Source organism: Hemicordylus capensis, chromosome 4 (assembly GCF_027244095.1).
Source record: "Hemicordylus capensis ecotype Gifberg chromosome 4, rHemCap1.1.pri, whole genome shotgun sequence".
In the NCBI taxonomy this organism is placed as follows: Eukaryota; Metazoa; Chordata; class Lepidosauria; order Squamata; family Cordylidae; genus Hemicordylus; species Hemicordylus capensis.
The window spans coordinates 47,254,255-47,268,694 of NC_069660.1; the positions used below are offsets into that span (position 1 = coordinate 47,254,255).

At 44.1% G+C, this 14,440-nt stretch overlaps 1 protein-coding gene and 1 long non-coding RNA gene across 2 annotated transcripts in view; both read left to right on the forward strand.

Annotated features, from left to right (window-relative positions):
• Positions 1 to 532: 532 nt before the first annotated feature.
• SNTA1 (syntrophin alpha 1) overlaps positions 533 to 14,440 on the forward strand; it is a 90,219-nt gene continuing 76,311 nt past the window's right edge. Inside the window, exons 1-2 of the mRNA XM_053249882.1 lie at positions 533 to 1,145; positions 7,027 to 7,212. Of these exons, the coding sequence (XP_053105857.1) occupies positions 875 to 1,145; positions 7,027 to 7,212 (457 nt within the window). The 5' untranslated portion in view covers positions 533 to 874. The remainder of the gene's footprint in view (positions 1,146 to 7,026; positions 7,213 to 14,440) is intronic.
• LOC128324829 (uncharacterized) lies at positions 10,320 to 13,542 on the forward strand. The gene is made up of 2 exons (XR_008307116.1): positions 10,320 to 10,432; positions 12,928 to 13,542. It is a non-coding gene; the product is annotated as an uncharacterized LOC128324829 (long non-coding RNA).

The window sequence follows — 14,440 nt, forward strand, 5'->3', positions numbered from 1 at the left end:
GACAAATGTCTTGACCCTCTAGCCCTCTGACTTACTAGTCTGTCCTCCACTGTCTGAGACAAGAGACAGCGCAAAGTCCTTTAACTTTCCAACAGCTCTAGATATAAATCACCTGCTCTAGATACAAATCAGGCTACACTTCTGCATGGTCCCCATCAGACGTTGAGGTCATCTGGAGCGGCTCCCTCTCCAGTTACCACCAACACATCTGGTGGTGACTCAGAACTCGGCCTTCTCTGTAGCTGCTCCTGATCTATGGAATGCACTCCTGGCAAATATCCATAGTCTGGGCTCTTTGTAGGCTTTCAAGAGAACTTAAAGACTTACTTGTTTGGCCTGGCCTTAAATAGCTTTTAAGTATTTTTAATTGGTTTTAAATGGCTCTGGACTGTTTTAGATTTGTTTTATTTTATAGATTTGTAGTATTTTACCTGTTGGGCGCTGCCCAGAGCCTTTGGATGGGGTGGTATAGAAATGCAATAAATAAATTATTAAAGCCCCGCCCCAATTATTTAAGAGTGGGAGACAAGGACCAAGCGCTCTCTTCGCCTCCACAGATAGCAACGAAAACGCTTCGGTGATTCCTCCCTGGCCTACCACGAAAAAGCCTGAGGTGCTTCCCTAGATCGGGCGTCACCAGACGAAGGCCGAGCGCCCATGTGCCGGCGGTCCCTCCTCCCGGGGCTGGAGGGGAGGGCTCAGGGGCGGCTCCGTGGGCGGAGAAGCGCTGGGCGCTGGCTGGGGTGCCTGCCTGCCTGGCCAGTCTTTCTACTTCTTGGTTGCGCGTCCCAACTCCAGGCAGGCAGGAGGAGTCGGAGGCTACGGCGCAATAGCAGGCGGCGGCGGCGGCGGCTATCCGAGGAATGCGCTGAAGATGGCGGCCGTCCGGAGAGCGCCCAAGAGCGGGCTGCTGGAACTGAGAGCGCCGGGCGAGCAGTGGCTGCGGGTCCTGGTCACTCTTTCGGAGGACTTCTTGAGCGTCAGCCCCAGCAAAGGTGCTGACGAGCCTCTGCAGCCGCCGCCCAGCCCAGTGCAGCTGAATGGCGGCGAGCCGTGCGCCCTGGTCCCGGACTCGCTCACCAACATCAAGCGCACGGTGCGGATCGTCAAGCAGGACGTCGGGGGGCTCGGCATCAGCATCAAAGGTAAGGGAGAGGAGAGGGATCGGGCCCCGTTGCCAGTCAGCCTCCGTTGCTCACCTAGCCTATAACTTGGAGCCGTTTTGCTTCTCCCCGCCCCTGATCGCAACCTGCTGCCCCTTAGATTCCTCCGGCCAGACTTGCTTGTTGCTGTGTAGTAGAGCTCCTACTCTCTGCAGGCGTTGAGATGGGCTATTTTGGGGCACCCGAGTTCGCCTATCCTTGCCTGTAGCTTGGGAAGATGACATTTCACGTTGACAACTTGAGCTGTCGCCTTTTGATTAACCACTTTAATTGACTCTTGCAAACAAACATGTCCCCCAAAGCCTGTCTTTAAAAAAGAAAAGAAAGTACAGATTCTTAGTAATAAATGGGAGTACGGAGGATAAGTATTCTAAGAAAGTCCCGGTTTGATTCAAAAAAGCAAAAACATTAATTGCTGAGCTGCTGGAGTGGCTTAGTTCTGCCCATAAGAAACTGTGTGTGTTGAGGTTTGAAAAGAGAAATTGCTGCATTCTTTCTGAAGGTCAATCTAGGTGTCTGAGGAATATGCCCCCCCCACACACACACACCCTTTTTAGACCAAGCTGGGGAAGAATTCTTTGAAACTCAAAGTTTGGGTACTTTATACTTGATGAACTACTTTTATTAACCCTATTAATTTTGTCTTAATAAACTTACACAGCTACTTCATGTTGATTTTGTCTGTCTTGTGTTTAGATTTTACAGTGTTTGTTGACAAAACTGGCCCTTCTCATTTCATGCAGCCTGTGTTCAGTAAAATGTGTTCCTTGGCTTACAAATCAATTCTAACATTAATCTTATTTCTGAGACAGTGGAGTTTCAAACCTCGGCTTCTTAGTGCTGGCTTTATGAAGAATTTCTTAATGATAAGAGCCACTTCATATATGATCTGTTTCTATGCTGAGATTATTTATGAAGCAACACTAACACTGCCATTCTCTGTATGTTCACTCAGAAGTCAGACTAGGTTCTATGAGGCTTACTCCCAGGTATGTATGCATAGGATTACAACCTAAATAACCTGAAGATTGTGGACTTAATGACTATATAAAACTAACTAATCTGACCTTTCCCAGTAATTTTACTGCTAAGTGCACAGAAACTGTTATCATGCACAGAGGTGCACCTAGGTAATTTTGGAGCCTGAACCTAAAGGCCTTTGGAGCCCCCCCCCAGTTAAGCAATACCCCCCTCCACACACACATACACACCGTGATACACGCAGTATTCTTAACGCATGGGTCCTTGAGGGCACAAACAGCAACTAATCTCACAAGAACATAAGAGGTCTATTTATGCAAATATGCATTAGCAGAAACATTTCAACACGCAACTCAGCATATTCCAATCCCACATATTTCTTTCCCCACTCCCCCCCCCCCGCCCGCCTCCAAAGCACCCGGTGCAGGTCACAATCACACTCGGCCGCCCTGCGAGTGCAGGCCAGCTGCATGGCACAGTGACCACACCACCCAGGTTAAGCTAAAGAGGATTTGGGGTTCCTCGGGGTGTGAAGGCCCTGGACTTCGGTCCTGAAGTCCAGGGGGAAGATCGCCTGTGATCATGCTGTTTAGCTTCAGGTACCTTGATATATATGTGAATAGTCCCATCAAAATGAACTCCTTTGTTTAATAACATTATCCCTTGAGCAACTTCAGGAAATTAGTTGAGTACTTACAAGTGAACAAGTACAGTTTGTGTGTGATATTTTCCTGCCCTTAAGGACTGGCTACTCTCAGTGCTGTTGGCTAGTGGGAATTCTGGGAGATTTGAAACTTGGGCAAAGGTTTTAGCATAACTGGAATATTTTTATTATAGCTTCATGCCATGTACACTGAGACAATATGGGAAGTAAGATTTTTGCATGCCTTGTGTTCCAGACATATGTCAGTTTAATTTTTAGAATCCATCTCCAGCCCGCCCCATGTAAAATAACCTGGGCCTTCTAACTTCAGGTTCCATCACACAATTTCTCTAGTCCAGTGATTCCCAGTCCTTGGGTGGTGTTGAACTACAAATCTGACAGCCATGGTGGCTGGGGATGATGGGAGTTGTAGTCCAGGGTTGGGAATCCCTGGACTAGTCAACCAGTGTCCCTAGCAGGATAAAGCTAGATCCTGAAAAAGGGCTTGCATAATAAATATCATATAACATTGACATTGTAGAATAGTGTTCCTTGTACCATATGTGTACTTTATTTTAAAATTGTATTTCATTCGTAGGTTCTGTGCTTCTGTTGGGCTATGCACAGGTGTTTTATATTCCTGGTATAAAAGGATGTCATCTTTCCATTTTTCATGTATATGCTCAAGTTAGCTCAGAATGCAACTAATTTAATTTTCTCTTCAAAAACATAATGTGCTAGAAGGTTACATCACAAAAGAAACCTCTCTTTCTCATCTGCACAGCTGTGAAACCTTCCTTTGTATCACTCGACAACTCTTAAGAGTATTTTCCAAAGTGACACCAAGAACCCAATTTATTGTGGAGTACATTTGTAAATGTTAATGCAGCATAGAAAGCAAGATACTTTCAAAATTAGAAATGTATTCTAGCCAATCATGATTTTTTAACTGAATTACAAACATGGGAAATGCAAACCAATGTGAGAATGGAAGAAGTCAGGAGTAAATGGCTCGTGTTAGATGTCATGACATAATTCTGAAGATTCAGGAAAACTCAGGTGGTGCTTTCTAAACCACTCTGATGGCATACTATTTGATCTTCAAAAGTAGAGGAGAGCACACCTTGTGGGGAAAAATAGAGCCTATTCACTTCTTGTAGTGGTTTCTGCAGAATAAATGGATTGATCATTACATCAGTTGAAATCTTGCCTCTAAATATTAGAGGGGCTGTGCATGTGTTTAGATGGGACAGCAATGGACAAGTCAAAGTTCTTCCCTTGATCCCTCCAATCCAGACAACTATAGACCTGGCTCTAACCTTCCCTTTGGGGGCAAGGTGATGGAGCGTGTGGTGGCGTCCCAGCTGCAGAGGGTCTTGGATGATATGGATTATCTAGACCTTTTTCAATCTGGCTTCCACCTCGGATATGGGACTGAAACTGCCTTATAGATGACCTATGCTGGGAACTAGACGGGGGAGTGCGTCCCTGTTGGTTCTGCTGGACCTCTCAGTGGCATTCGATACCATCGACCATTGTATCCTTCTGGGCCACCTCTTAAGAATGGGAATTGGAAGTACTGCTTTGGAATGGCTCTGGTCCTTTCTTGGGGGGAGGGTCCTGAAGGTGGTGCTGGGAGACTACTGCTCGGCTCCATGGCCATTGAGCTGTGGGGTCCCACACGGTTCGGCTTTGTCCCTCATGCTGTCTAACATCTACATGAAACTGCTGGGAGAGAGGTCATCTGGGGACTTGGACTGAGTTGTCAGCAATATGCAGATGGCACTCAGCTCTATCTCTCCTTGTCACCTGATCCTAGGGAGGCAGTGGATGTCCTGAGTCGGGAGCTGGAGGCCATGATGGGTTGGATGTGGGCTAATAAACTGAGACTGAATCTAGACAAGGCAGAGGTAATGTTGGTCAGTCAGAGAACCAGTTGGGATGAGGAGATTCTACCTGTTCTGGATTGGGTTGTACTTCCCTTGAAGGAGCAAGTATGCAGCTTGGGGGTATTGCTGGACCCGGCTCTGATTTTGGAAGCCCAGGTGGAGGCAGTGGCCGGGGTGCCTTTGCACGGCTTTGGATAGTGCGCCAGCTGTGTCCCTTTCTTAAGAAGGCAGATCTGGCCAAAATTACCCATGTCACGGCTGGATTATTGTAACACACTCTGTCTATGTGGGGCTGCCTTTGAAGAATATTCGGAAACTGCAGCTAGTGCAAAATGTAGCAGCTAGGATTTTATCTGGAGCTGCCCGCTGGGATCACATCATGCCCATTCTGAAAGAGCTGCACTGGTAACCAGTTTGTTTGAGGGTCCAATTCAAGGTACTGTTTGGATACGGTTTGGGTACTGTTTGGATAACGGTTTGGGCCCTGGATACCTGAGGGACTGCCTGCTCCCAAGGGTTGCTGCCAGCTTAACAAGGTCATTGAGGGGGCTCCACTCTGGGTGCCGACAATGAGGGAGGCTTGGCTGTCGTGCATGCGGGACAGGGCCTTCCCTGTTGCTGCCCCTAGACTCTGGAATACTCTCCTGGTGGCTGTTCGGTCCCTGGTCTCCATCACAGTTTTCAGAAAGCATTTGAAATCTTGGCTTTTTACCCATGCTTTTATGATTGTCTTTATTGCTGCTTCTATGTATTTTGTATAGTTATTTTATGCTTGCATTTTAAATCTTTTTAGTCAGATCTGTGTTTTTATATTTTAGCTTATATTTAATTGTGTATTTTTTATAGTTTCGTAATTTTTGTGTGAACCGCCTTGGGATTGTTTTAATGAAAGTCAGTATATAAATTTAACAATAAATGCATATATAAAAATAAGTTACTCAGGCATTGGCATCTAATGAAGTGGAATCTAGACCACAAAAGCTTATGCCACAATAAATAGTTCTTAAGGTGTTGCAAAACATTTTGTTTGTTGCATCAGATGCACACTTACTCTATTTAGCAGCATTAATGACTTGAATATTGTGAGGTGGACTTGATGCCTGTGTGAAATCAATTAATCTGAACTTATTAGTAATGTGATTGCTGAATGTGCAGGCATAAAATTATTGTTCCAACATATCCAAATAAGAGTAAAAATGGAACATTTTTTTAAAGAGGGCATTCCATCCTCCTAATGCCTTTCAGACTAACCTATAGATCCCAACTTTGAAACACTATCTGCACACACAACTTGCATGCCATAGAAAGAGTGATGGCATCATGGCACGCCATCTTTGTAGGTAAGAGGGAGAAGCTTATTTTTCAGGAACATTTATCTACAGCCTGGAGTGGTAAAGTCTGAGACAAGACTAATATCCTTCTGGAATATGATTTCAAAAGCCATTGTGTTGGACCAGGGAGAGGGACAACAAGGATGGGAAGTGAGGGCAGAACTAGGTGGAATCTGCCGCTGGTGGAGAACCTGGAGTAATCTTGAGAAAATCTGGTTAGTTATGAGGGAGCAACATTGGGCAGGTCATGAATCACTACCTGACAGAAACTGGAATGTGTTGGCTTCTCCAATCAGTGATGGTTAACTGACCATTTTACTGGTTGGACCAGTAAAATACTAGCTGTCTGGCATCCCTAGATGATGAAGTGTTGACTCTTGGAAGGAGCCGGCTGCTGGTTGTCTGGGATGTGCATGTACACCTGCTTGAGGGAGCTAATAACTAGCCACTAACATCTTTGTCTCTCCCAACCCACTTGGCCTGGGGATAATGCTTAGCCCAGGAATGATAGAAAATGAAATATATGCATAATTTTTGAGAGACTTAAAAAAAACACCACTATGTAACGTTTGGCCTGTGTGAAGTACTTCTGTAACTTTATATTTATCAGTACAGCAACTTAATGTGAATTTCTTCAAAACTGGAAAAAATAATAGCCACACATATTCATCTTATTTAAATAAAACATTACATCTCATCTTGAAATGTGCATAGGGCAAACAGGGTATCTGTACATAGCTGTAACTGATTTCCTACACAAGACAGGCCAAGGGAATTATAAAGTTGGTATGTGTGGTGCAGCCCCTGTAAGGGGAAAGAAGCAAGCAAACCCTGCATAATTTGGCATTCTCTTTTGTTTTTGAAGGGTGTTGCTTCCTACATTCTTCATTTACATTAAAGTGCCCAATAAGGATCAGAGCTTCTACACTGTAAATATTCTTTTAGGAAGCTCATTGTTTGTTTCTGCATGTCCTTATTAAAGCAATACCTGACGTCTTTCCTTTTTGATTTGATTTGAGGTGGTCGAGAGAATAAAATGCCCATCCTGATATCCAAGATTTTTAAGGGGCTGGCTGCAGATCAGACTGAGGCGCTGTTTGTAGGAGATGCCATCCTTTCTGTCAACGGTGCTGACCTGTCTGATGCTACACATGATGAGGCAGTGCAGGCCCTGAAGAAGACTGGCAAGGAAGTGGTTTTGGAAGGTAAGCAGGTTATATTGCATAAGGTGGTAATGCTGAAGACCCCTGCATCTTCCCTTTTTATGTTATAATTACTTTGGCCCTGTGTTACAGCAGGACTTTCTGTGCTTGTATGGACAGTGCTTCCAACTTCCTCTTCACCAGTTACGCTAATCTAAAGACTAAACAACCCCATGATGGATATTGAATAGTGCTTACATCAATATGATGTATGGAAAGACATAAATAGTTTTAACTCTTAAAATGTGCTAGCATTTTTTCTGCTGTCCCTCCAAAACCATGGGGTTTTGTACTGTGATTCCCTGACTTGCTGTACCGATGCATTTTGCTGTGGGATTTTACGTTCCAACTCTTAGAAATCGTGGTGGCACTAGGCTCAGCGGGCCCTCGGCCAAGTTCTTTTGTGGGTCCCTTAGCAGTGACACAGCCACCTAATGGCGCAGTGGGGAAATGACTTGACTAGCAAGCCAGAGGTTGCCAGTTTGAATCCCCGCTGGTATGTTTCCCAGACTATATCGAGCAGCAGCGATATAGGAAGATGCTGAAAGGCATCCTCTCATACTGCGCGCAAGATGGCAATGGTAAACCCCTCTTGTATTCTACCAAAGACAACCAAGGACTCTGCGGTTGCCAGGCGTCGGCACCATCTCAACGGCACACTTTAGCAGTGACAGCTGACAATCACCTTTTAAAAAATACTTATAATGCAATGCCTGCACTTAGCTGTTATGTCACTGAACACAGTGGCAGAGGCTTTCCATTATAGGTAAACAAAGATGGAGGCTCCCAGCATAGCTTAAGAAGAGCACTCTATCTATCTATCCAAAGTATTTATACCCCGCCCCTCCAGTGCACTACTGCTTGGAGCGGCTCACAACAATAAAATAGATACAAGATACAATAAAAATAATAAAATTAACCAAATTAAACAAACAAGTTAAACGTCAGATTAAAAACCACAATCATTATTAAATTCAAATTAAAAGTTATTTTAAAAGCTTAAAAACTGAAAATTATAAAAAGCTAAAGAACGTACCAGTTATAACAAAAAAATGAGCATTAAAAAACCTCCTTAAAAAGGTGTCTTTAAGATATTTTTTAACATCTCTGAGTTGCTGCTGCTAAGATAATGTTTGGGAGAGGCTAATTTCCATGGTGGTAGCAGCTGGTGCTCCCCACTTTGGGTCCCCAGATGTTGTTGGACTACAAGTCCCATCATTCCCAGCCACAATGGTGGCTAGGGATGATGAGAGTTGTAGTCCAACAACATCAGGGTTGGGAGCCCTGGATTAGGTACTTCCTAGTGGCTGTGTTAACAGCCATCGCTCTCTTTCTACATCAGGACTTCAAGGGCTGGCCATGGGCACTTTGGCTTTGGGCGTTTAGCTTGTGCCTGAGTTGGCTGACACTGGCTTTTGTTGGAATATTGAGGCATCCAGGAGCACCCTATTTCTGTAACATTGTCTATATTGGTAAGTTGCCAGGTGCCTCGGGAACAGGCTTGATTTGCACACCGATTTAGATAAAAATACATGGCTGCTTGTGCCATCCTGGTTGCTCATGCTCGAACTGGAAATTTGTGCTTCCATTTCCCTTCGATTAATTGCAGGTGCATGCTCGGTGACTTTTTTCACCTGTCCTTTAAAATAAAAACCTGCCAACTCAACATTTTTGCAACTATAGGCTTTGTCTTCTAAGCCAACTTGAAATGCATTATCTGTTAAATATGGAATTCCAAACTTAGCTCTGCAGTCACCTGGTTGTAGAGGGTAGATGGATTGAATGGCATGGATCTGTACAACACATACTATTATATAATGGCAACGACTTCTGGCTCTTATGGGAGTGAAAGAGCTGGTTAGAGTTAGGTAAGGAGGTCAGTAGTGTTTTGAAAATTCAGGTGTAAGACCTGCTTTATGTAGAAATGCAGACTTGAATTTCAGCATCTCAGCTGATGGCCTGAACTCGGGAATAATGGAAACATAAATGTTGCAGTGATCTGGTACGGTGTACAATAATGGTAGAATGTGCTGTTTCATTCCTGATCTATAGATGTGGCCAATAACGCTTTATTGATCAGAGTCCATAGTCGACTACTGCAAAGAGGTTCCAGGAAGACACTTGAGTGTGATACCAGTGATTTTTATAGACATGTTTCATTCTTCCCTGTCAAGCGAAATAAGAATTCTGGAATCTCCCTAATTTCTCCAAGATCTTTTTGTTGCCTGAAAAGACCCAACCAGGTTATCACTTGTATTCAGAAAAGTTGTGAAATGGCACAGACAGTTGCATACTTCTAAAATACAATTTTAGGATAGGTTTTAGGTACTTGAGCCGCTTGTCCTCCTGTGTGTGTGTTCAATTGTACTATTCTGGCCCTTTCCTTCTTGGGTCTTATTGCTTGAAATGAACTTTTAGTGGTCAAAAACTGAGAAAAAATTGCCAGGAGGCTGAGCAAGTCATTAGAACCCTCCAGAAAAACTGTTCTGGCCTGTTTTGTATGTGTGGGAAACTTAGTGAAGTGAATCTTAGGCAGGATGGATTCTGAAAAGGACTTGGTTTTTACATCAGTTTAAAAAGCAATTTGTGGTGGAGTGTGGAAGCAGGGTTAGAACTCTGTACCTTGCGTGTAACCCTTAAAATTCACCCAATGGGTCCCAATATAATGCATCCAGTCTCGTTGCAAAAATAGTACAGTATAATCACTTGTATTTATCTTCAGGTGTGCAAATATGATTCTTATTCTCTCCTGTTAAGAAGGTTGCTAAAATTCCTGTTTTACAGGTTAGGGACCTGGCAGGGGCGTAGCATCAATTTGACAAGGGGAGACAATTGTCCACAGGCCCAGAGGGTTAGGGGGGCCCATAAGGGTCTCCCTGGCTAGGGATGCTGAACTCCCTGCAAAGGCCAGCCCTTTGGGAACAAAGTCAGTGAGTGGGGATACCCGAAAAGAGGAGAACAACAAGCAGCAGGGAAACAGTGGGAACTCTGCCCATGCCTGGCTCCTCCTCTTCCTCTTGCAGTAGAAGCCTCTGAGCTGTTGCTTTGGCAGGGACAAGGCAAGCAGAGGGTTAAAGGGAGCAAGCGGTGAGTCCTAGAGCAGCGCAGAAGGCTGTGTAATAGAAGAGTCCCGTCCCATTCCACCATCCCCCCCCCCACACACACACCAGAGAGGAGACTTGCTTTTCCCCTCTTGCCCGCATCAGCGTCGCTGGGAGATCTGGTGAGTGCAAAGCGCGTGTGGGCTATAGCAAGGAGGGCAATGCAAGGGAGATGGCAGTGGGGCTTGGAAGTGCCCAGGAGGAGAGCTCCGGGGCGTGCACACAATGGGGAAAGGCGACGGGCGGGGCGGCTGGCTGCCCTCTGTCCCCCGGCCACCTGTAAGCTCACTATGCCACTGGGACCTGGCCTTAATACATAGTCGTATATTCCTGAGAGGCATCACTTAATAGCCTGTAGAACAGATTGGTGGTTTTGCTTCTTTAAAATGAGGCATACCTTTGGAGAATACAATATATTGGAGTAAAATCCTCTGTTCCCTTTTTATGTCATGCCTTACTTTAAAGGGGCTAGTTTATTGTTGCTATGGTAACTAGACTTGCTTTGTTTGTTAGCTTTTCCTTGGTAATTGGTTCCCTTCCCCCAGTGCTTACTGGCATCTATAATATCTGATCCCCTCCCCCACCCCGGCTCGGTCAAGTTAATTCCCCCACCACCACCACTAAATTGGAATATAACTTGGGACACTCAAGCTCAAGCAGAGAGCCAGGGTGGTGCTGTGGGGAGAGACTCGATGTTCCGATCTCAGCTCAGCCAACTTTCTCTTCGACCATGAGCCAATTAGCACTCCCTCTGCCTTACTGACTTTAAGGTTGTGAGGCTAATAGGAGAGGAAGAGCTGGGACACAGTGTACGCAATCCTGAGCTCCTTGGAGGAAGTACAGGCAGGACAAAAATAAAGTGAACTCTCTGCTAATCCCACTTAAACCAACAGAACCTTATACATAACAGTATTTTCATAGCTTTGTCTTCTGCCTCTGTTCAGTGGTGATTAAAATGTGTCTTCGTCCTCCTGCAAACTACCAGGAGGGACTCTCACTGTACTGTTGTGAGGTGAGTTTGTCTTGATTGCTATGAATTAGCAATCAGTAATTGGCCAGGGACTTGAACAAAGAACTGTGATGCTCCTTCATAGCTGGAAATCTCTCTTGAGTAATTGGAATGTAATATCCATCATATGCTCTACATGGGGCTACCCTTGAAGACAGTTTGGAAGCTTCAGATGGCCCAGAATTCTGCTGCAAGGATGCTCGTGGGTGCTAATTGCTCTTCAAGGATCACAGCTATCCTGAAGCAGCGTCTGGGCCAGATTCAAAGTACTGGTATTGACCTTTAAAGCCAGACACAGCTTGGGTCTGTGATATCTGTCAGACCACATTCACCCATACGAATCTGCTACGGCTCTTCCTTCATCATCTCGAGGCCTGCTCATGGCCCCACCATTGAACTGAGATTCGGTTGGCAGGGACAAGAGACGGGGCTTTCTTGGTTGTGGCCCTCGGCTATGGAATGCCCTCCCAGGAGAACATTGCCACACTTCCTCCCTTAGGGTTTTTTAAAAAAATCTCAAAACCCATCTGTTCAGAGAAGCTTTAAAAACCTTTTAATGATAAATCGATGGACCTCTTTCTTTTTATTCATTTGCTTTTAATTGAGTTTGTTTTAATTGATTTTATTCTATGCGGTGTCTTGTTTGTTTTGTTTTGAACTTTATGTTTTTACTGTTGTGAGTTGCCCTGAGTGTTGTACTGGAGGGGTTGGGTATAACTATTTTTAATAAATAAATTGGTATAGGAAAGTGACACCCTGTCGGAGGGACTGAAAAAAACAGTTTTGAGCTGTTTGTGCTGTTCTTAATTTAGAGAGGGGCAGGCAGAGAGCTGGAGTGAGCTAAAAATTGAGTGTCGTCTGGGCTGCTGCTTTAATAAGTTGTGTACATGTGCTAGTATTAATTTAGATTCTGCTTTACATGGACACTGTACTTGTTTGTTAATGCTAGAGCTTAAGAAAAAGCTGAAGGAAGTGCATGCAGATTGCAGTTTATCCTCCTTTGGCTTCAGTTTGAAATGATCACTGGTAAAACATGGCCAGATGCCAATGTGGCCTAATAAACTATTTAATTACCTTAAGAACGCATGTAAAATGTAAATAAAACAAAATACTACAGACGCACCGCAAGTCTCCAGCATTTGACTGTTCAAATGAAACTAGGAGAGATCTTGTAAGCTATGAGGGGCTAAAACTCAGTGGTAGCACACATGTCTGTTTTACATGCAGAAGATCTCAGATTCATTCTCCAGGCAGGGCTGGGAAAGTCTCCTGCCTGAAATCCTGGAGACCCCTTAAGCCACTGTAAACAATATTGAGCTAGATGGTGGCCCAGTGGTCTGACACAGTTAGTTTCATATGTCCATGTATTATATCCTTTACTGTGTCCCTGTAGATTTCTTATTGCCTGGGAAGGAAGTGAAGTGTGCCTCACACACTGGGCGGGGGAGCAGGGCACGGTGGTGAGGACTTACTCACCTTCGTCTCATGATAGATTTCAAGTCTGTGTGCTGCTTGCTGTATGGAACTAGCATGATCCATGAGTCAGTCACGTGGATGAGATGACCTTGCTTAAGTACAGCTGGTTGACCGGTTTCTTTTGTATTATAGGTATTCTCCAATGTAATAGGCCTTGCATCAGTCCTAGAACATGGAAGACATCTTAAGAGCAATATATGCTTTTTCTTGGAATCCTCTTCTGACTTTTCAGTTGTATCTCTGCAATCAGGAGGGCTGCACCCCACCCCACCCCACCATTATCTGGATTAACAATAGAGTCTATCATCACCTTGTGAGATATATGATGCCCATGATTTTGTAAATCATTACGAAATATTGCCTCTGTTTTAAACTAAGAAAACCATTTTGTTTGCAAGTCTTTTGAGATTAAATACCCAAGTATTTTGTATTGTATATGGGGGGCCCAATCCAGATCAGGAATTTGGCAGGGACAAAAGGTTAGCCTCCCATGCTCCTTCCAGATCACCTACAACCCTATCCTCTGCAGCTGCTGTTTATCAAATAAAAGTTAAGCCTGTCATTGCTAATGATGGGCCTAACATAATAGGTAGTTTGGCCCTAAAGCTTTAGATGACTGATGTACCAGCAAAACATGCAGCCCTCTTCTTGAATCATGCTTGCTTTGCCCTAGCTTGTTTTTGTTTTGATTGGTTTAATCTACAGTGCTGAAATAAAAATGTCCCCATCTCTGACAACTTGTAAAAAGTCTCTAAAAACTTATTTTTTCACCAAAGCTTTTTGACTTGACTGTGGTTTTAAATTGTGTTAATGTTTTCACTTTGAATCTGTTTTATGTTGTAAACCACCCAGAGATGGAAGTTTGGGACAGTCTACCAATTTGATGGATAGAGTGAAGAAATAAATGCTTTGTTGCTTCACAAAGCATCCTAAGTAATGCTGCTGTCAAGCTTTGCAGGAGCCAACCTACATTATGATTTGGCTCTCAAGAAGGCATTCATATATTGAGGTCTTGGTAAAGTTAAGTTTACATATTTATTGAAGAGTTAAGATCACATCTTTAATTTCTTTGACAAATTAAAGACCGGCCATTGAGGTGGAGGAGATCAGCCTTAATAGTAAGGGTCATTTTCCAAAAATAGCAGCTGGCAGGTGTGAACTTGTAGGGTTCCACTGTTACAGCCCTTTTAAGCCCATTCCTATTCAAAGGATTCATGAAACGGTTGGTTTTTCTTGGTGTTCTCTGTGCATTACACATGGGTTTGTGCCTGCACAGAGTCACCATCCGGATACTTCTTGAACTTTACCATATTGTGGGGCGGGGGGGGGGGGGGTAGAGGGGAAGCCAGGTTTCCTGATCTGACAGATCACCACACTCGTTCAGTCTTTCATCGACCACCGCAACTGCTACATCTCTGGCCGTCGTCTCCAGCTTTGCCATCTGCCTGTAACAGATTTTGACTTGATTAGGAAAATTCACCCCTATTAACTTATTTTCTGTGTATTCTGCCTGTCTATCTCCTCATTTTTCTCTGTCGTATTTTGCATTTTAATTTTATTTCATGTTCCCTCCATAGGCCTCTTATGACCACAAAGATGTCATTTTTATTATTATTATTATTTCGATTTTTATACCGCCCTTCCA